The sequence below is a fragment of the Nicotiana tabacum genome, chromosome 12, assembly GCF_000715075.1.
Source record: "Nicotiana tabacum cultivar K326 chromosome 12, ASM71507v2, whole genome shotgun sequence".
Taxonomy (NCBI): domain Eukaryota; kingdom Viridiplantae; phylum Streptophyta; class Magnoliopsida; order Solanales; family Solanaceae; genus Nicotiana; species Nicotiana tabacum.
In genome coordinates, this window is record NC_134091.1 from 22,029,704 (window position 1) to 22,053,344 (window position 23,641).

At 37.7% G+C, this 23,641-nt stretch overlaps 1 protein-coding gene across 1 annotated transcript; it reads right to left on the reverse strand.

Moving 5' to 3' along the window:
* Positions 1–18,036: 18,036 nt before the first annotated feature.
* Positions 18,037–23,409, reverse strand: LOC107762507 (uncharacterized). The gene is made up of 3 exons (XM_016580867.2): positions 23,178–23,409; positions 19,063–19,127; positions 18,037–18,555 (listed from the first exon to the last, which is right to left on the reverse strand). Exons 1-3 carry the CDS (start codon positions 23,275–23,277, stop codon positions 18,352–18,354), a joined length of 369 nt encoding a protein of 122 aa, XP_016436353.1. The 5' UTR covers positions 23,278–23,409; the 3' UTR covers positions 18,037–18,351.
* Between the last annotated feature and the right edge of the window lie 232 nt (positions 23,410–23,641).

The window sequence follows — 23,641 nt, forward strand, 5'->3', positions numbered from 1 at the left end:
ATCCGAATAACAATATTCATGAAAGAACCACAACCCTAGAACGTGAAGTTTAGCTCCACATAGACATGGTAGCCAAACAACAAATCATATAAAGAAACATAAAGATTACTAAGTTTGGTGGGAGAAAGAAGAAACTTGATGAATTCCGGCCTCCACAGCTTTGTCGTGGCTTTTTCCCTCTTCCCAATATGTTAGATGACCTAAAAGAGGCGTTTTTGGCTTATATATTGCGTACAAAAGTCGTGGGCCAAAGCTCTCCTATTCCTAGTCCAATTCGGCTTCAGGGATTGATGCTAAGGTGGATGCGACGCATCCACCTTGTCCTCCATTTCTCAGCTTGCATGCGAGGGTGGACGCGACGCATCCAGCCTTCTCTTCTACTTCCCAGTTTCGCACGCGATGGCGGACGCGATGGCCCAACTTCACTGCTAAGGTTGCATGCAGGATGATGTTTTCCTAGGTTGGATGCGACGCATCCAACCCTTCTTCCTCTGGCTACACCACCTTTTCTTCATATTTTGCACTCCGAACACCTTAAATCGTCACACATAACTTAATTAGTCATCAAACCAATAATTACACCATGTTGGGTGTTTTAAAGATTAAATAACATCAAGAAGTGGTTAAAACATGGGCAAAGTAACATCAACACATATCGAAATATGCCAAACATCAAAGGGTGATGTCGTGACGTTTCTATTGATTTTATGGTGAGATTGAGAGTAAAAGCACGAATGGTGATGCCATGCATTTTTTCTTTACTGTATTCACTATTCCTGTTGATTCATGGTATGTTGACTACTCTAGTTATCATTCTGTTGTATTTCTTTATCTTGTATTCCCCTCAGCATGCTCCCCTCCCGACGTTTCTTGTTTAGTTCTTCATTTCTGTTATTTGTATATACACTGTTAAATTGTACAGGTTGATTTGTAGGTGCCTTGCCTTAGCCTTGTCACTACTTCGTCGAGGTTAGGCTCGACGCTTACCAGTACATGGGGTCGGTTGTACTGATACTACACTCTGCACTTTCTGTGCAGATTTTGGTACCGGCTCGGGTTGATCGAGATTTTTACTATTGGTCCGCTGTCCGGAGACTCAAGGTAGATCTGTCGGCATTCACAGACCTTGAAGTCCCCGTCTATCTTCTTTGTCCTACTATTTTTTTCATTCAGACAATTGTATTTCTTTCAGACTATTACTTGTAGAAAATTCTAGAATGCTCGTGAATTATGACTCCAGATCCGGGTGGTAGTAATTAATACAGTTTTATAATATTCCGCACTTATCATATTTCATCTTAGTTAATTATTGTTATTTACTGAATAGAAATAAGGAATTGGTTTAATGATTTTCTAATGTTGGATTGCCTAGCAAGTGAAATGTTAGGCGCCATCACGGTCCCGTCGGTGGGAAATTTCGGGTCGTGACACAAATATAATCAAATAACAGTGTCCACAAACATGGTGTAAACCTAAAACTACCCAGACATAAACAGGAATAGTAGCTACGTACGGACTCTCGTCACTTTTTGCGTACGTAGCCCACACAAATAACAACACATATTAATTAAGTTTACCTATGGGGTGAACTCCCTCTTACAAGGTTAGAAAAGAGACTTAACTCGCTCCAAAGTTCCATCACCGGCTCCCAAGCCCTTCCAATAACTCAAACCGATGCCCAACACTCCAAAACTAGTCAATAAATGTGCAAATCCATAAATACACACTCTAACACTTATTATAATCCAATTTATAACAATTATTAACTCCGCTTGAAAAGTCAATAAAATCACCCTCTAGGGCCACGTGCCCGGATTCCGAAAATTTTTGAAGATAAACCTTACCCATATCACCACAAACTCAAATATACTCCCTCCGTTCCAGTTTATGTGAACCTATTTCCTTTTTGGTTCGTTCCAAAAACAATGATCCCATTTCTAAATTTGGAAACAATTTTGCTTAAACTTACAATTCTACCCTTAATGAGAAGCTTTTATAAAAACACAAATACTCTAGGCCCCCTTTTGACTTGTTTAGGACCACAAATTCCAAAACTCTTTATTTTTTCTTAAACTACGTGCCTAGTCAAACAGGTTCACATAAATTGGAACAGAGGGAGTATAATTTATTCCAAGTTCCACGTCCAATTTCGTGGTCAAAATCCAAAAATAAAATTTCTAGGTTTTCTCCAAAAACTCCACAATTTCTACCAATTTCCATGCTTAAATCCTTATACAAATCATGTATTTAACTTGCAATAGATGGGAATCACTTACCTTGTGTTGCTTGATGAAAATCCCTCCTTGAAGCTCTCCAAAATCGCCTCAACCAAGTGGAAAATGAGAGAATAAGAGCCAAATCCCGTTTTAAAGGAAACCTCACTGCCCAACTTGAATTCTCGCACCTGCGGTCACTTGACCGCTTCTGCGATTCCGCAGGTGCGGCACTTATTCCGCTTCTACGGAGATGCCCCCAGCCGCTACTTCTGCCTCTGCGCCTTCCCTTCCGCAGGTACGGTCTCGCTTCTGCGGTGAGATAACCGCATCTACGATCTCAGCACTGCACAACCAAAATCACACATGCGTCCCTCATGGCCGCTTCTGCGGCTCCGCACCTGCGGCCAAAACCTCGCAGGTGCGGTTACACCAGCTACCAGCTGCCTCATCATTCCTTTAGTCCAAAAATCGATCCGTTAACCTTCTGGAATCTACCCGAGGCCCTCGGGACCTCAACCAATTATACCAACAAATCCTAAAATGCAACACGGACTTAGTCGAGCCTTCAAATCATGCCCAACAACATCGAAATCATGAATCGCATCCCAATTCGAGCTTAATGAACTTTAGAACTTCAAACTTCTACCTTCGATACCGAAACCTATCAAATAACGTCCGATTGACCTCAGATTTTTCACACAAGTCACATTCGACATTACGGACCTACTCCAACTTTCGAAATCGGAATCTGATCCCGATATCAAAACTCCACTCCCGGCCAAACTCTCCAAAAACCTTCAAATTTCTAACTTTCGCCAAATGACATCGAAATGACCTACAGACCTCCAAATCCACTTCCGGACATGCTCCAAATACCAAAATTACCATACGGAGCTATTCCCAGACTCAGAATCCCAAAAGGACATCGATATCATTGAAATACACCTTAACCCAATTTTCATAAAATTCTTCCAAAATTCCAACTTCCATAATAGGCGTCGAAACGCTCCCGGATCATCTAAAACCCGATCCGGATATACGCCCAAGTCCAAAATCGTCATACGAACCTGTTGGAACTTTCCAATCCCGATTCCGAGATCATTTATTCAAAAATCAAACCTTAGTCAATTCTTCCAACTTAAAGCTTCCGAAATCAGAATTTTCTTCCCAAACTAACTCTGAACTTCCCAAAATTCAATTTCGACCACACGTACAAGTCATAATACTTGAAGTGAAGCTGCTCAGGGTCTCAAACCATTGAATGACGTGCTAGAGCTCAAAACGACCGGTCGGGTCGTTATAAATAATGTTAGTGTTATCACTAAATGATGTTATATAATCATCCTTGTACCAAAATAACTTACCTTGAAGTGTATCCATGGTGGAAGAGCTCCTCCTTCTCTCTAGAAATCAATTCCAAGTTGAAGAACTAATGTTTTCTCTCTCTAAACCCCTTGTTTCAGCCCCTTTAAAATGACCCTTGAAGCTGCGTAGGCTATGCACAAAGGCTACGCACAAAGGCTACACAGGGTGGACTTATACCCCCCTTCAGTTGGAAGCTTCCAGATTTTCCTACGCAATGGTGCGTAGGCTACGCTGCTATGTTGCATAGGCTACGCTACTATGCTGCGTAGGCTACGCAAGACTCACGTAGCTGTTTTGACATCCTTTAGTAAAAAGGTCATAACTTCTTATAGGAATCTCCAAATGACAAACGGTTTGAAGTTTTAGAAACTAGACACATAGACCTTTATTTTGATAGGCTATACACCATATACCTATTCATATCCTGAGATTTATTCTCGTTTGAAATTAGATCTTGTGCGAACTCACTTGAAACTTTATCCCATCATATAATTTTCAACTTGACTTAGCCTTAGGGATCTTCTTAGACCATAAACCATTCTTAATGCACCTCATACATATATTATCATGATCAATTGATATCATTCAAATTATCAGTCTTGTTCATACCCGAATTAATATAATTAGCACTCGCCAATCTTCTTAATGATCTTAAAACTCTTCGAAATATTTTCAGGGTGTTACAGTTTGTCATGCTACTGAAAAATTTAGATACGCCGAATAGCTTATGTAATAGCACACATATGGTATATAAACGTTTTGATAATAACGTCATACATGCAAAAATTATGATACTGGTCAATTCTTCTAAGTATATATTTATCCCTGAATTCAACTTTCGTCTTCTGAAACTAAGGAATATCCTTTTAAATTTGTGTGAATATAATTTTTAGTATGTTTAAGTTTTGAAAATATAACAAATAAAGTACAAGGACAAATATCCTAAATATTGTACTATATTTATCGCAATATGTTTTCTTACACGAATAATGTCACGACCCAAAATCACAACTGTCGTGATGACGCCTATCTCAATACTAGGCAAGCCGACAACCTCAATGACCCAAAATTTCTTTTAAATACCGAAAACATAATAATTAAATTTAGGAGAAATTCTCACAATTACTGGATATAAATACACTCCCAAAACCCATGCCACTTAATACATGAGCATCTAAATGAATTCAAAGTCTGACTAATAAAAACACTGCCTGAAAATATAGAACAGTACAATAACTAAAAGGAAGAGAGACAAGGTCAGCGTGTCCGGAAGCACCTGGATCTAATAGTCTAATAGTCGCCGTGTCCGGAAGCACCTGGATCTACACACGAGGTGTAGAGTGTAGTATGAGTACAACCAACTCAATAAGTAACAAGACTAACCTCTGAGCTGAGAGTAGTGACGATCTCAACAGGTACAGTCCAGTGTAAAAATAACAGTACAGAAATGTGGGCATGCTTTCAAGTTTAATAGTTAAACTCAGTAAAATTAGAATAGACCAATTCCGAATGATATGAGGTTTATGACATCTTTATGTCTACATGCCAATGTACATACTATATATGATGCACCTCAGTGAAAACCTTGTGTACTCAAATCTCAAATATATATATATATATATATATATATATATATATATATATATATATATATATATATATATATATATATATATATATATATATATATATATATATATATATATATATATATATATATATATATATATATATATATATATATATATATATATATATATATATATATATATATATATATATATATATATGTATATCCATCAACTGATAGTTAGTCACTTAATACTATATAAGGCCAATCCAGCCCAGGAGAAGATCCATCCCCGAATATCAATGATTCGGACAAGATCCATATCCAGGAAAAATCCATCCCTCAATATAAATACTTCGGGCAAGATCCATGCCCAGGGAAGATCCATCCCATATATATATATATATATATATATATATATATATATATATATATATATATATATATATATATATATATATATATATATATATATATATATATATATATATATATATATATATATATATATATATATATATATATATATATATATATATATATATATATACTCCTTTAGCCCAAGCACTATAATAGCCAGATCCAGGCATAAATAAATAAACATAAATATCACTCAGAATTTCCAGTCTCTCGGGCTTCCAATGACATGAAAATCAACCCGACATAATGATATAATGTATCAATAAATGACAACAGAGACTGAGATATGATATGAAAGTGATAGATGTGACTGAGTACAAAATTATTTTTCAAACAAATAGTTCAACAGCAATACGACCCATGAGGGTCCCAAAATGTATCGGTGTGTAGCCTAAACATGATCTTTAATGTGAGTCTCAACTCAATTTCTCTAACACATGAAGGATATGCGGATAATGACATTTATTTAATTATGCAACTCCACAGAATCAATTAAGTCACAATTCCTATGATGTACGCCCACACGCCCGTCACCTAGCATATGCGTCATCTCCAAACAATTCATACAATACGTAATTCAGGAATTCATACTCTCAAATCCAAGTTTAGAAGTATTACTTACCTCAAACCGTGTAATTCTTTACTCCGCTATGCCTTTGCCTCGCGAATTGGCCTTCGAAAGCCTCGTATCTAGTCACAATTAGCTCGATTCAATCAAAACAAATTATTGGAATTAATTCCATATGAAAATACTAATTTTCCAACAAAATCCAAAATTTAACTCAAAACATGCCCCGTGAGGCCCACATCTCGGAACCCGGCAAAAGTTAAAAAAATATGAACGCCCATTCAACCACGAGTCCAACCATACCAAATTTACCAAAATCCGACATCAACTCAACCTTCAAATCTTAAATTCTTATTTTGAAATCTCTAGGTCCAAATCCTCTAATTTCACCTCAAAAACATGTAATCTAGTCGATATACTTAATGATAATCCAATATTATTGACTAACAATGATCACAAGTGACTTACCTCAAGTTTCTCGTGAATTCTCTCTGAAAATCGCCCCAAAACCCATGCTTGAAAATCCAAAAATGGCAATACTCGGAACCCCTTCGAAATGTAGATTGTCCAGGGGTTCCACACCTGCGACTCACTTAGCCGCTTCTGCGGTCTCGCAGGTGCGAGAAACCAACCGCTTCTGTGGTTTTCCAAGGCCTCCACTACCTCCGCTTCTGCGAGCTAGAAGCCGCTTCTGCGGGCTCGCTCCGCTTCTGCGGAGTTTGCGCTTCTGCGCCCATCCGTCCGCATCTGCGATCACGCAAGTGCAAATATTCCCTCGCACCGGTGACCACTGCCCTTCCTAGTCCAGGCCGCATCTGTAACCATTTTTTCGCTTTTGCGGTCGCGCACCTGCGACCATTTCCATTGCAGGTGCGATTGCACCGAAACTGAAAAAATTCCACAAGTGCTCCAAGTCTAAATTTGGTCCGTTTAACCATCTGAAACACACCCGAGACCCTCAGGACCTCAACCAAATATACCAACAAGTCCTAAAACATCATACGAACTTAGTCAAGGCCTCAAATCACATCAAACAACGTTAAAACCACGAATCATATCCCAATTTGAGGCTAATGAACATTGAAACTTCCAATTTCTACGAACGATGTTGGAACCTATCAAATCACGTCCGATTGACCTCAAATTTTGCACACAAGTCATAAATGACATAACGGACCTGTTCAAATTTCTAGAATCGGATTCCGATCCCGATATCAAAAATTCAACCCCCCGGTCAAACTTCCCAAAAATTCAATTTTTGTCATGTCAAGCCTAATTCCACTACGGACCTCCAAATAATTTTTCGGACATGCTCCTAAGTCCAAAATCATCATACGGAGCTATTGGAATCATCAAAACTTTATTCCGGGGTCGTTTACACATAGGACGACATCCGGCCAACCTTTTCAACTTATGTTTTTATTTTGGAGACTAAGTGTCTCAATTCATTTCAAAACCTCATCGGACCGGAACCAATTACCCCGGCAAGTCATATAACAACTGTAAAATAGAATTTAAACTGTAAATGGGGGAACGGGGTTATAATACTCAAAATGACCGACCGGGTCGTTACAAATAACTGTATGTTGCACTTTCAAGAAGGATATCACGATCGACAACAAGAGTTTTGGTTAATATAGAGCAACCAAAGCATTAGGAGGAAACATACACAAAAAAATATTATCCGCAAAGAAGCGTTCATTAAGATATCATCACATTAAATACTTTTAAACTATAATACATAATTATCTAACTAACATGACAAAATTGATCATTTGTGTAAGTTTTGATGATGTCCTTTTATTTTAAATTCATGTATTATGCTAATGTAATAATATTTTTTGACATTTAGATAATTGTTGTATTGTTATATATAAAATTTCTCTCATTAATTAAATTTTATTATTTCTTCATATAAATAAATGTTTAAATCATCACGTGCCATTATTAACGTGCAACGCACATTCATATATACTGTGTCTATATATATATATATATATATATATATATATATATATATATATATATATATATATATATAAATGAATGAATATCGAAAATGTTTATTATGTGATAATATCATATAACAATTCTAGAGTAATATGCATGATTGGGAATAACATGTATTTAAAGATTAATTTTGTTATTCCATTTTAATCAATTCGTTGATATAGAATTTGGCAACATGCATAAAATTATGTGAAAGAATATTTTCAAGATTTGTAAGATGTGGATTAGGCTTACACTAATACTTGAAAGTATTTTTGAGATTATGAATATAATATATGTAAAGATATTACATATATTTGTTTGATAAGAAAATATATCAAATTGTTGAAATGTTTAGAGGTTATAATGGTTTAGTTGAAAACCCATTTGAAAAGAAAATCAAAATGCTTGTCATTTTCTACCCTTGGTTTGGAGAAAATTAAAATTCTCATGATTTTCTACTTCTGTTATGGAGACTAAAATCTTCATGATTTTTTACTCCTGCTTCGAGATTAAAATCTACGTGATTTTCTACTTGTTCGTTTAGATTAAAGTCTTTGTTACTTTCTACTCATTAGTGGGGATTAAAGTCTAAGAGACTTTCTACTTGGTTTGAAGATTAAAATTTTTGTGATTTTCTACTCCAATTTATTATTCGGTTTGAAGATTAAAAATTTCACCGTTTATTAGATCTGGTATCAGATATAATTCTAGAAGATTAAAAACTTCGCCATTTATTAATTCTGGTTGTACATGTCAGATTGGTTTGAAGATTAAAATATTTCACCATTTATTCTGGCTCTGTCATGACAAACATCAGTTCTTGTGGTTGGCTCTACAAAGTAATATGGGCGGCAAATATGAATCTCCTTTAGAAGAAATATGTTTGGAATATGACATCATTCGCCAAACGACTTCCCTTTACTCACCACAATCTATTGGAATTACGGAAAGAAAGAATAGAATGTTAAAGGAGATGATCAATGTCTTGTTGATAAGTTCTGGTTTACCCCAGAACTTATTGAGGAAAGTTATTCTTACAGCTAACCGAATACTCAGTCGAGTTCCATATGAAAGACGCAATCCATTCCAAATGAAAAATGAAATGGAAGGAAGCCCAACTTAAATATTTTAAAGTATGGGGGTGCTTAGCTAAAGTGCAAGCTCCTAAACCCAAAAGGGTAAAGATCGGACCGAAAATTATTGATTGTGTTTTCATAGGATATGCAATAAATAGTAAGGCATATCAACTCTGGTTCATAAATAAGAAAATTCAGACATTCATATTAATACAGTAATCGAATTAGATAATGCTAAATTCTTTGAGAATATTTATCTGTATAAAAAGAAATGTGAGTCGTCTAAAGAAGTATCTAAGCGACCTCGGGAAGAAGCAAAGGAAAGTACACCTAATGAGGTGAATCCATGACGTAGTAAACGTCAAAGGACAACTACTTCCATTGGATCAGATTTTCTGACATACTTGTTGGAAAATGAGCTTCAAAATTTGAAATAAGTTATGTCTTCCTCGGAAAGAAGTAGTCAATAGTAAGATAGAATCCATATTAAATAACCATACTTGGGAGTTAGTTGATCTTACTCTAGGGAATGAACCATTGAATGGATTTTCAAGAGGAAAATAAAAGCATTATTGACATGTATAAGGCAAGACTTATTGTCAAAGGATATAGACAACGAGAAGGCCTTGACTATTTTAACACATACTCGTTGGTTATGAGTATTACGTATATATGAATGTTAGTAGCATTGTCTACAGTGTATGGTCTTGAAATCCATCAAATAGATGTGAATACAATCTTCTTAAATTGAGATTTAGAGGAAGAAATTTACATGGAATAAGAAAAAAGGGTTCGTGGTTCCTGGAGGAAAAAAAAATTGTGCCGAATTGTTATGTCACTTTACATACTAAAACAAGTGCCCAAATAATGACATGCGAGATTTGACCAAATAATATTGTTAAATGGTTTCAAAAGTTAATGAGCGTAAATAAATGTATTAACATTAAGAATAATTCAAATCACATAGTCATTATTTGATTATATGTGAATGATATGTTGATTAAATATTTAAAATGTGGGAGCTTTTAGCTTATGCATGACAAAAGCCAATGTTAGTGTAACGACCCGGCCCGTCGTTTTGAAAGTTGTAACCTTGTTCCCTCATTTACTACTCATTTTTTACTTTATAGTTATTATGTGACTTGTTGGGGGTAGTCGGTTCAGGTCCGGAGAGATTTTAAAGTGAATTGAGACACTTAGTCTCGTGGTTGAAAGCTTAAGTTGAAATGGTCGACCAGATATTGATCTATGTGTAAACGATTCCGGAATACAGTTCTCATGGTTCTGTTATCTCTGTTGGGTGATTTTGGACTTAGAAGCGTGTCCAGATTGTGATTTGGAGGTCCATAGTGGAATTAAGCTTAAAATGGCGAAAGTCAAATTTTTGGAAAGTTTGACTGGGAGTGGACTTTTGATATTGTGGTCGGATTCTGATTCCAGAAGTTGGAGTAGGTCTGTGGTGTCATTTGTGACTTGTGTTCAAAATTTGGGGTCAATCGGACGTGATTTGATAGGTTTCGGCGTTGTTGGTAGAAGTTAAATTTCTTTAGCTTCAATAGGCTTGAATTGCGATGCGATTCATGTTTTTGAAGTTGTTCAAGGTGATTTTAGGGCTCGACTAAGTTTGTATCGTGTTTTAGAACTCGTTGGTATGTTTGGTTGAGGTCCCGGGGGCCTCGGGTTGATTTCAGAAGGTTAACGGATCGATTTTTGAGTTTGAACGATTGCTGAAGATGGAGCTCTTCTGGTGTAATCGCACCTGCGAGGGATTGGCCGCAGGTGCGATGCCGTAGATGCGACTGGTTATACGCAGAAGCGGAGTTTGGCTGGCCTGGGAAGGGCACAAGTGCGAGGGGCTAACCGCATCTGTGAACCCGCAGGTGCGAGCGAGGCTCGGCAAATGCGGAATTGAAGGAAATGCCTGATTCTGCAGAAGCAGATAGTAGGCCGCAGAAGCGCCTCCGCAGGTGCGAAACCTGTAGCGCAGATGCGGGCCTCTAGGAATAAAGTTATTTCCGCATAAGTGGAGAAATTACCGCAAAAGCGGTTCCGCAGGTGCGGATATTTGGCCGCAGGTGCGAAAGATCTGGGCAGAATGTTTAAAAACAAGGGTTCGCGATTTTGGCTTCATTTTAACATCTTGAGCTCGGTGGAAGGCGATTTTTGGAGAGAATTTCAGGTGGGTGTTTGAGGTAAGTGATTCTTACCTAGTTTTGTTTAATTTATGTGATTATGCCTTTGATTTCATTATTAAATTAGTGATTTGGGTGGAAACTTTGGGGAAAATGGAGAAAAGTCCTTAGGCTAGATTTTGAGGTTTTGATTGGGATTTCGGCATCGGATTTGAGTAATAGTGGCATGGGTGAACTCGTGGTCGAATGGGCGTTCGGATTTTGTGACTTTTGCCGAATTTCGAGATGTGGGGCTGGGGGGATTTTAGCTGATATCTGATTTGTGATTAATAACTTCGTATTTTCTAGTGAAATTGATTCTTTTAGCCCGTGTTGATTGTATTGTACTGTTTGTGGCTAGATTCGGGACATTCAAAGGCCGATTTGTGAGGCAAAGGTGTGTTGGAATAGAGATTTGCTCGGTTTGAGGTATGTAATAATTCTAAATCTGGTTCTGAGGGTACGAAACCCAGTATTTTGTGTCTTGTGGTTGGTTTTGAGGTGACGCGCATGCTAGGTGACGGACGTGTGTGTGTTTGCACCGTAGGAATTGGGACTTGGTCTATTCCATGGAACCGTGTAGATGATTAATTTGTTTATATCTAAAAATTATTCATGTGATATAGAAATTGAGCTGCAAGTCCTGTTAGAAATCGTGCTTAGGCCATGTGTTGGTACTGAAAGGGCCCTCAGAGGTCGTATTACATGTTAAATTGTTGTTGCACTCAGTCTCCGTTTTACTTGCATATCATATCTCAGTCTCTTTTGTTCCTTGTTGATATATTACATCATTTCTATTTGGGCTGATTTTCATGACATCTGAGAGCCCGAGAGACTGGAGAGAATGGTGACTGAATTGGGACCTGAGTGTCGAACTGTGAGTGATATGTGTATATGTGGATCGGGTTGCGCACCGCAATGAGCCTTATGGATGTGTATATGTGGATCGGATTGCACGCCGCAACGAGCCTTATGGCTATATATCACGACCCAAAATCCTAATCTGTCGTGATGGCGCCTAACGTGGTACTAGGCAAGCCAATTTCTCACAAAATATTTCCAACACTTTTAACAAGAATGAATTAAAACAGATTTAATAGCAAAAGTTCTCATAAACGGGATAGAAAACCCAAAACATAATGCGCAATTCCCAACTATCGAGTTGTCATAGAGTACATGAGCATCTAAAATCACAAGTCTGGAAAACACGGTCTATAATAGTCTGAGACCAAATACAGTAAACAAGAAGATAGGGAAGGAGAGACAATGTCAGCGAAACACCGGCAACTACCTCGGAATCTCCGGAAAATCAAACATGCGAAGGAATCAACACCCACTGTGTCCAGGAACACCTGAATCTGCACATGAAGTGCAGGGTGTAGTATGAGTACAACCAACTCAGTAAGTAACAATACTAAATAAAAAACTAAAAGTAGTGACGAGCTTTGCAGCTAAGTCCAATTATAGTAATTTCCAACATAAGAAGGTAGGCATACTTTCAAGTTCAACATTTAAGACCCAAACAGTAATTTCATATCAAGTTCAACTGAAACAGAAGATAATATCTCTCAGAAATATTTTCAAAAACAGTGATATATGACAGCTGAAGTGAAACAAAAATAAAATTAACGCATCCTCTCAGATCAACAATCACTCAGTTCTCCCATTCACTCCAACCTCACAATCACTATTTCCTCACAGTCACGCATTCCTCTCAATTACTCGGCACTCGGCACTAGCACTCAGTAAGTACCCGCGCTCACTAGGGGTGTGTACAGACTCCGGAGGGGCTCCTTCAGCCCAAGCACTATAACAAGCCAATCATGGAATATAACAATGAAACATGCTACGGTGTGCAACCCGATCCCATAAATATCCTCACAATCAGGCCCTTGGCCTCACTCAGTCGTCAACCTCTCCAGTCTCTCGGGCTCTCAGAAATCATGATAAGCAGCCCAAACAGAAATGATATGATGCATCAATAATGAACAATAGAAACTGAGATGTAATGTGCCAGTAAAACTGTGACTGAGTACAAAATAGCAATTTAGCAGATAATTCAACATGTACACGGCCTCTGTGGGTCCCTACAGTGTCAACACATGGCTTAAACATGATTTATAGTTTGATTTCTCTAATACGTGAAAAATGTACGGATATCAACAGATTATTCAACTATATAGTTCCATAGAATTGACCAAGTCACTATTCCTATGGTACATGCCCACACACCCGTCACCCAGCATGTGTGCCGCCTCAAAACCAATCACATATCACAAAATTCGGGGTTTCATATACTCAGGACCAAATTTAGAACTGCTACTTACCTCAATCCAAGCAATTCTTTATTCCAATAAGACTTTTCCTCGCGATTCGGCCTCCGAACACCTCAAATCTTAGTCAAAAAAATTTGATACAATCAACACGAGGTATATGAAGCAATTCCATATGAAAATGCTAAATTTTAAAATAAAAATTCGAAATTAATTGAAAAGTCAACAGTGGGGTCCACGTATCGAAACCCAAAAAAATTATAAAATATGAACGTCCATTCAACCACGAGTCCAATTATACTAATTTTACTCAAATTCGACTCCGAATCGATGTTCAAATCTCGAAAATTCATTTTATGGAATTGTAGAAAATTTCTCAGATTTCTCTTGAAAAATCAATAATCTAACGTCAAAATAAAGATTAATTCATGGAATATAATCACAAGGGAGTCAAGAACACTTACCCCAAGTTGTGTGGTGAAACTTACCTCTGAAAATCGCCCAAACCGAGCTCCCCAACTCTGTTTTTGTCAAAAATGGCAAAAACCTCCCGTTTATAGGGATTTTAATGTTCGGGCGCCACAGGTGGCGTGGGGCGCTGCCTGTCGCGCTGTTTCCAGAACTCCAGAAGTACCAGCGCCAGGGATAGTGCCCCACGCTACCCTGGACACTGACGGGGAAATATTTCCCGACACGGATATGGGCATAACTCTCTCATACGATGTCTGAATTCGACGATTCTATTTGCTATAACTCCGAAATTTCAATACTGATCTAATGCCTCAATCAAAACTGAATTTGGAGATCATTTTATTAATATGATACCACTTAATCTTGAATAAACGACGTCGGGACATTCTACATTTGATACCGAAACCTAGCAAATCAAGTCCGATTGACCTCAATTTTGCACACAAGTCATAAATGCCATAACGAACCTATTCAAATTTTCAGAATCGGATTCCGACCCCGATATCAAAAAGTCAACTCCCCGGTCAAACTTCCAACTTAAATTTCTATTTTAGCCATTTCAAGCCTAATTTAACTACGGACTTCCAAATAATTTTTAGGACACGCTCCTAAGTCCAAAATCACCATACGGAGTTGTTGGAATCATCAAAACTCTATTCCGGGGTTATTTAAACACAAGTCAATCATCCGGTCAACCTTTTCAACTTAAGCTTTCATCTTTGAGACTAAGTGTTTCAATTCATTCCGAAACCTCATCGGATCCGGATCCGGACCCGAACCAATTACCCCGGCAAGTCACATAACAACTGTAAAGCACAAATTAAGAAGTAAATGGGGGAACGGGGCTGTAATACTCAAAACGACCGGCCGGTTCTTTACATTCTCCCCCTCATAAACAAACGTTCGTCCTCAAATCAACGAGTTTCATTCATTTATGCCATAATTGGCTTAGTGTAGCGCTTGGGCTGAAGGAGCCCCTCAGGAGTCTGTACACACCCCCAGTGAGCGCAGGTATCTACTGAGTACGAGTGCCGAATGCTAAGTGAAAAGGAGGGCTGAAAGACTGTGGCCCTGAGAAGATGCATTTGATTTCATTACTATTGCATTTAGCTATCATGCATCACTGTCTTGAAATTTTCTGAAAGATACTACACTCTGTTTCACTTTAACTTGTCATGAAGTAATTATTTCGTCCTGATTTATCGAACTTGAAAGCATGCCTACCTTCCTATGTTAAAATCACTGTAATTGAACTATAAATGTGAAGCTCGTTACTACTTTCAATTCTTTATTTAGTCTTGCTACTTACTGAGTTGTTTGTACTCACGCTACACCCTACACCTTATGTGCTGACCCAGGTGCACCCGGTCACGGCGGTTGCAGAGTTGTGGAGTTCGGTTTCTCGGAGACTATCGAGGTAGTTGCTTGGCGTTCGCAGACCTTGTTTCCCCTTCCCTATCTTTCCACTTATTGTATTTAGTTTCAGATTATCATAGACAGTATTTTCCGGACTTGTGATGTATAGATACTCATGTACTCAGTGACACCCCAATGTTGGGAATTTCTGCGTTGTATTTTTGGGTTTCTATCCCGTTTATGAATTCTTTTATTGTTTAAACTGCTTAAATTCATTTTCTATTAAAAGTGTTATCAATATTTTTAAATGTCGGCTTGCATATTACCACGATAGGCGCCATTACGACAGGTTAGGATTTTGGGTTGTGACAGTTAGGCGTAATGTCGAAATGATATAATTTTTAAACCCCACCAATCCTTAGTGGATATTAATATGATAGTCGGTGAATTCATTACTTGTTCAGTTTTAGTAATGACTAGTGATGAAACTACAAATTCGAAAGATGTTTACGTGCCTTTCCAGAAATGATTTGTTCTTTCTTGAATATTTATAATGTTTAGCTCTTTTATGAAATGGTGTCATCTGGAAGGCTGTGACTTTTTATGAAAAGTGCATTTGTATGTTTTGTATAAACATGACCATTCATGAACGAATGTATTAATACGTTGGTCTATAATAAGGTGAACCAACCGGTGAAAATGATAAAAATTCATAACAAGTTGGATTTGCTTCATGAATGAAGGTGTTATAATTTGCATATTGTATAGACATGTATTCTATTTCTAGAATATGAATAACTAGCATACAAATGCTAGTAAAAGGCGCAGTGGTTGCGAAATGTGTTATATATTAAAAGGTTGTAGCCACAACTGAGATTAACCATTCTAGCTATTGTTATAATATACTATTGCTACATTAAGTGTAGTCCATAATCTGATATGCAATAGAAAGTCGAGACGTATTAGTCTACTACATAAGGAAGTTCGCATTGAACTGTCATGATAATAAAATGAGATTTGGGATATTTAAAATATATTCATGACTATGCATTGCACTATAATAAGTATCTTGCGCTTATTAAGGGGTAGAGTGATACAAATTGCATCACCGGATCAACCTAAACTAAATCCACAAGTGGATATATTTTTACAATCATTGGAAGAGCAGCGTCTTATAAATCGTGCAAACAAGTGTGCATTACCGCTCTACAATGGAGGCTGAGTTTATAGCCCTAGACAAGGACGGTGAAGAAGTTGAATGGCTCCGGAATTTCTTGAAGAAATTCTATCTTAGCCCAAAATATTGGCACCTATATACATACATTGCGATGATACGAAGGGCTGAGAGCATTATGTATGACGAAAAATCTTGTCATATACGGCGAAGATATAAAATCGTTAGGCAACTACTCTCTAGGAGAATTATCATAATTGACCATGTGAAATCAAGCGATAATGTGTTGAATCCATTTACAAAAGGCTTAAGATCATCGAGGGGAATGGAACTATGGCCGATGACAAGTCATTGTGGCAGTAACTCTACCTAGAAGACTGGAGATCCCAAGATCTAGGTTCAAGGAGCTCAAACAAAGTCATTAATGACGTTTCAACATTGTCAAATAAAATTTTCTTTTGGTCCATTCTTGTGATGAGACAATATTTAGTACCAAAGATAAAGCGTTAAGGCTTTTTAATGGTTTCTAAGTTTGATACGGGGTATATCAAATAGTGTATCTATGGGATAACATATTTAGGAATCACTTATGTAAGTGTGAAGTGTTAGTCGCTTCAAGAAGAGTTATGTAAGGACAATTCTCTATGCACTTATGAAACCAAGCGGTGTTCGTGGCTGACACGAACAGAACAATGAGAACCAAAGATGATTAAGGGTTGATTGTGTGACTTGTGGTTGTCTAGGTATACACCAAAGCTTGACGGTTCAAAGATATCAAATCTATCGATTGACCGAGTATATCCGACATATGTTCACTACGGAAAGTTCAAACGGAAACCTACTTATCCAGATGCGATTGATCCTTACTTGCAAAGCACACAAGTTTTTTGCATGTTTTTAAGCATATTGTCATTCCCCATTCATGTGGGGGATTGTTAGGTTTCGTGAATGGGAAATGGAAGAAACACCTTTTGAATTGCACATATTCATCTCACCCTTTCATTGTCTATAAATTTAGAGGCTTGGCCTTATTTTTACACATGAAAAATCTAAAAAACTTCTCCTCCTTTGAACAATTGTTGCATTGATTTTCCAAATAAATAAAGTATCGAGTGTGATTTGCTCCGTTTGTTGAGTTCGATAAAGTTCTGTAATTTCCACTGCCAGTATTACAAAATGGTTTTTCTGTTCTATCCTGGGAGGAAGTAATCCATAACCTTAGGCAACAGTGAGGGAATTAAATTCCTTAAGGACACACAAGCAACCTGTGGGCTCAAAAATTATTTTATGTTTTGTTTTATTAAACTAACATTTCTTTACTTCTCTTATTGTCAGCTTTCGAACACAGGAAAACAACATTAAAATCACATTAAAAGAAACAGGGTGGAGTATTAATTATGCAAGCTCACTAGTGACAATAATTTGTTAAGAAAGTAGCAGCCAGAGGCATATTACAAGTACGAAGCTGTAATACACAAGGCACCATTGAAATATACAAGAGAAGTACGCAAAAATTAAAAAGACATGGTTTTTTCGTAGTTATTAATGTACTACATTATTGTTCTAACTTATAGAACAGCCATTTCGTGGGAATGATCCTGACTCTACAACAACAACACACCCACTATATTCCCACAAGTGGAGTCTGGGAAAGAGAGTAGAAATGGTCCTGACTCCTGAGATAATAATACTAATAAGTTTATGGAAATCCAACAGGTTTCGAGCGAGTTGGAGGAGGTGAAGGAGGCTGCTTTGGAACATAAGGCATAAGAGGAGTTCCATGTTGAATAGGTCCAGGTCTTACTGAAGCTTTTGAGCTTGGAACTGGATCTATGCGTCGGTAATCCTCCAGATATATCTTCCCCATATCGCCCTCATCTGTGCTCGGTCCGTAGCCATTGCCCTGCAAATTGGAAAAACAAAGATATTAGGCTTTGAGGCGTGAACAATCACTATCTTTAAAGAACTTTTGACAGGCTTGTAAACAACTCTAAAAGGAAGACTAGTTTGCAGTTTTCGATCGGACAAGAGAAGCAACTAGAGTTGACTTTTTTGTTAGAAAGGCCAAACACTTTGGCCTAACGGGAATGAGCAATGACGAAATGAGAAGATGAGGTGCCTCTGGACAACAACTCTTTGTATACTGCAAATTGACTTAACTATGTACTTCTCAGAAAAGGCTTGAATTGTAGAGTTAAAAGAAGACTATTCAAAATGGTTATCTTAAGTTTTAAATCCCCAGTAAGACAATCCCATTTTAAATGTAACGAGAAATAAAAGAAGGAACAATTTAACACGCTAAAAAGTAAATGTAACACCAATAGCTGAGGTATTAGGCTATAGAGTACTAAGTTATCACAATCAAAGGACACTTATGGGCAAAAGAAAAGGCCAGCAAAAGTGCAATTACCTGTAACTTTCTGCTTCTTATAGTTATTGCCAATTCATTATTCTCTTGCCAAGTTGAGGACATTCCTGTGGTTCAATTATATAAGAAGGCTAAATCAACACCCTTTGTATGAAAACAAATATCAGCTTAATTCCAGAGTTAGTAGGCTCAGTATCTAGCAATATAAAGAGAGCTATACTCTTCTAGCAGGGAAAAAAAAAACGAAACTGAATAGAAGTTACATCAGAAAAGAAAATTGTGAAATAAAAGATTCACAGTATGGTTATATATCATCAGTAAATATTTGAAACTGTATTTTTAACATTTCAACTTTCACCTCAAAACAAATCAAAGAAGCACGTGATCTTTCTCCTCTACCAACAAATTTTAAGAATTGGTATTTTTCAAGGGAACAATCTCTCTACCTCACCTCAAACGAGATAGGGGTAAAGTCTACCCTCCCCAGACTCCCCTTGTAAGATCACACTGGGTATATTATTCTTATCGTTGTTGTTGTTATTGGTATTCGTCAAGGGATTTTCTGCAACGGTGCAAGTCAATGAGCGTTCTCCAGCAATTAAAGCCTCATAACGGCCTTCGTATGATAGTAGAAATACAAAATTGATTAGGACCATCAGTTCACATGAGAACATCAAGTGCCAATATTCATAACTCTAGAATTGGTACCCTATCTCCAATCCACCTCTGACCTCACTATACCTACCACATCAAGATGCAAAACAGCAACACAGAACCGAATAAGGAAGTATGCCAACGCGAGGTTTCCTCAAATATTTTTGTAATTATGCTGCAGATTAGTTAGTAGCAGATTAACTTTGCAACATGGCGCTTACTCGCACGGTATTCTACCTGCCCCATGCTACTCGGTTCCAAGTGTAGATTAGTGATGCTTCGAGCTATTGGACCGTTTGCCCATCTAAGGTAAAACATTCAAGCTGTGTTGCCTAGTAGCATAATGCTTGTATTAATTTCCACAACCTTGTCTTCATGGTTTAGTCTTCTTCCATTTAGATACCGAAATATATGTATATGCTCTTTGTTCTCTTCCATGTGGGTGACAAAATTGTATAGTTCTTATTACAGATTTAAGATATATACAACAATAATGTAAAAGCGGAGATGGCAGGATTACTTCTATCGGCTTATGAATGAAGAAGGAGACAAAGACATTGTGCTAGGGGAATTGGGTCACTCCGGGAGTCACAAAGACTCTAGGTATTGTTGGCGTATTAAGGTTGAGGAGGTCGTGGGAGCTATGCACAAGATGAGTAGGGGCCGAACGACCGGGCCAGACGAAATTCTGGTGAAATTGTGGAGGTGTGTGGATAGAACAGGCTTAGAATGGTTGACTGCGCTATTTAATGTTATTTTCAGGACGAATAGGATGCCAGATGAATGGAGGTGGAGTACAATGATACCGCTGTTCAAGAACAAATGTGACATCCAGAATTATAACAACTATAGGGGCATCAAGTTATTAAGTCATACCATGAAAGTTTGGGAGAGGGTGGTGGAAGGAAGGGTGAGGAAGGCAATGTCTATATCCGACAACCAATTCAGATTCATGCCGGGTCGGTTCACAACGGAAGTTGTCCACCTTATCAGGAGGTTGGTGAAACAGTACAGGGATACGAAAAAGGATTTGCACATGGTGTTTATTGACCTAGAGAAAGTGTATGACAAAGTTCCTAGGGAGATTCTTTGGAGATGCCTGGAGGGGAAAGGTGTGCCGGTAGCTTACATTAGGGTATTAAAGGACATGTATGAGGGAGCTAAGACTCTGGTTAGGACTGTGAGAGGTGACTCGGAGCACTTTTCGGTTGTTATGGGGTTGCACCAAGCGTCTGCGCTCAGCCCGTTCTTATTTGCCCTGGCGATGGATGCACTAACACACCATATTCAAGGGGAGGTGCCATGGTGTATGTTGTTCGCTGATGATATAGTTCTGATTGATGAGACGCGATGGGGCGTTAATGAGAGGCTGAAGATTTGGAGACAGACCCTTGAGGTTAAAGGTTTCAAGTTGAGTAGGACTAAGACAGAATAACTGGAGTGTAAGTTCAGCGATGAGTCGGGAGAAGCGGACATGGATGTGAGGCTTGACTCTCAAGTCATCCCTAAGAGAGGGAGTTTCAAGAACCTTGGATCAATTATTCAGGGGGATGGGGAGATAGACGAGGATGTCACACACCGTATAGGAGTGGGGTGGATGTAATGAAGGTTAGGATCTGGAGTCCTGTGTGACAAGAAAGTGCCACCGAAACTCAAAGGCAAATTCTATAGAGCGGTGGTTAGATCGGTCATGTTGTATGGGGATAAGTGTTGGACAACCAAGAATTCCCATACCCAGAAGATGAAAGTGGCAGAAATGAGGATGTTGAGATGGATGCGCGGGCACACTGGGCTGGATAAGATTAGGAATGTAGATATTCGGGAGAAGGTGGGTGTGGCTCCCATGGACGACAAGATGCGGGAAGCGAGGCTTAGATGGTTTGGGCATGTGAGGAGGAGAAGCATAGATGCCCCGGTTAGGAGGTGGTGAGATGTTAGCATTGGCAGGTATGAGGAGAGGTAGAGGACGACCTAAGAAGTATTGGGGTGAGGTGATCAGGCAAGACATGGCGCGACTTCAGATCTCCGAGGACATGGCTCTGGATAGGAGGGGTGGAGGTCGAGCATTAGGGTTGTTCCGGGGGCGGGGCTGGCCTGTTGTTGTTTCGCTGTGGGTTGTTAGTGGTTTATGTAGTTTCCTCACTATTTTCTATAGCAGTATTGTTGTTTATAGTTATTGCTTTTACATCTATTTTTCTATTTCTTAAGATACTGTTAATATTTTTTATCTTCTATTGCTGTCACTGACCTATTGTCTATTGTTTATTTTTCTTCTTCTCGAGCCGAGGGTCTTTCGAAAACAGTCTCTCTACCCCTCTGGGGTAGGGGTAAGGTCTGCGTACACTCTACCCTCCCCAGACCCTACTTGTGGGATTATACTGGGTTGTTGATAATGTAAAAAAAATTATAGTCAATCTTATTCAACCAAGTAAGCAATATGTACAACTAGCTCAATTTGACTCTAGAGCTAGATTAGCGAAAATAACCAACCAAAGCAATAAACTCTACTGCAGAATTTGCTAAGCTATCAATAACCTAGACTCAGCACCTTATAGGCAGTTAAATAGCTTTCCATGTAAGCAATATTGTCACTCTATTAGTAGTTATTCAATTATTAATTGCTCTCTCAAATTTCTTATAATAAGAAATAGTCTCAATTGAATGTTGTGATTGATGAACGTAGCAATATAAGTAGTAAATTTACACTATTAACCTAATTTTGTACATTGTCAATGCACAAAACTTAAACTCATTTTTTGTATAGTTCCTAACATAGAAAACTAGCTCGAAGAGTGATTACGATGTGAATATGTAATGTTAGTCACTCAAGTTGTAACTCATAATCTTTCAATAGGTTAGACCCTATATAGTTCGAAAGATGGATTTAGGTAAAAGTTTAAATACGGAAAATACATGTTTTACCTCTCAAACTTGTCTCGAAAAATCATTTTACCCGCCTAAAACTTTGTGGGCGACCTTTTACCCCCACCCCTTCTCCGATCGTACATATTTCTTAAATACAGGAAAAAGACGGACAGCGTAAAGCTATGCTATAGATCAAAGGATTTGCAAAATGATCTCTTCCGTTAACACTTGCTCCCGTTTGGCCATAGATTTTGGCAACTTTTTTTCAAAATATTTTTGAAAACATTGTTCAAAGTTTATGATCAGTTTTTAAAAAAAAATTAAAATTCCTTTTCAAATTCTCAAAATCTAGTTTAAAGTAATTTTTGGGTGAAATTTTTTTCTTCCATTCATGTAACTTCAAATTTTTTTCAAATAAAATGCATGTCTAAACACAACTTCTAACTTCCAAAATTATTTTTCAAAACTAATTCAAAAACTATTTTTTCAAATTTCAACCAAATCTATATCATCCAAACGCTATTAAGAAAGCAGGCATTTAACAAAGCATATTAAGAAGTTAAGTTAAAAAATAATTCAAATAAACGAGTTAATGGCACATAAATATGACAGATGTTAAGCTAAAATGTAATGTTTACCAGTACTCGATGATGTGCCTTCTTTGCCATAGGAAACAAAGCAAACCAAAGCAGTCACCATTGTCAAGAACAAAACAGAGAACCCAACAAAAGCCTTCATAATGCGAGTACACAAAAAGAGCTAACCAACTGTGAGATAATAAGAGTTATTTGAGTTTTGCTTCACACCCTTTAATATATTCAGCCCATAATTTGAAAAGTTGGTTTGGAAGCCGCGTTTTGTCACCTTATTTTCGGATTCTGAAAGCCAACAATGGACCAGAAAATCCGTGGAGATAAGAAGAAATAGAATAGCATTCTAGCCCATGTTGCGGTCTCTATATATACATTTATAAAATAACTAAATATCATAATAATAATAAGAAGAAAATGGAAAATAGATAGAAAGAGAAGTAATAGAAAAAAGAAATGAGTTTTTTGAGTATTGAGGCATGAAGAAGAGCATGTGGGTGTCACTGTATTTC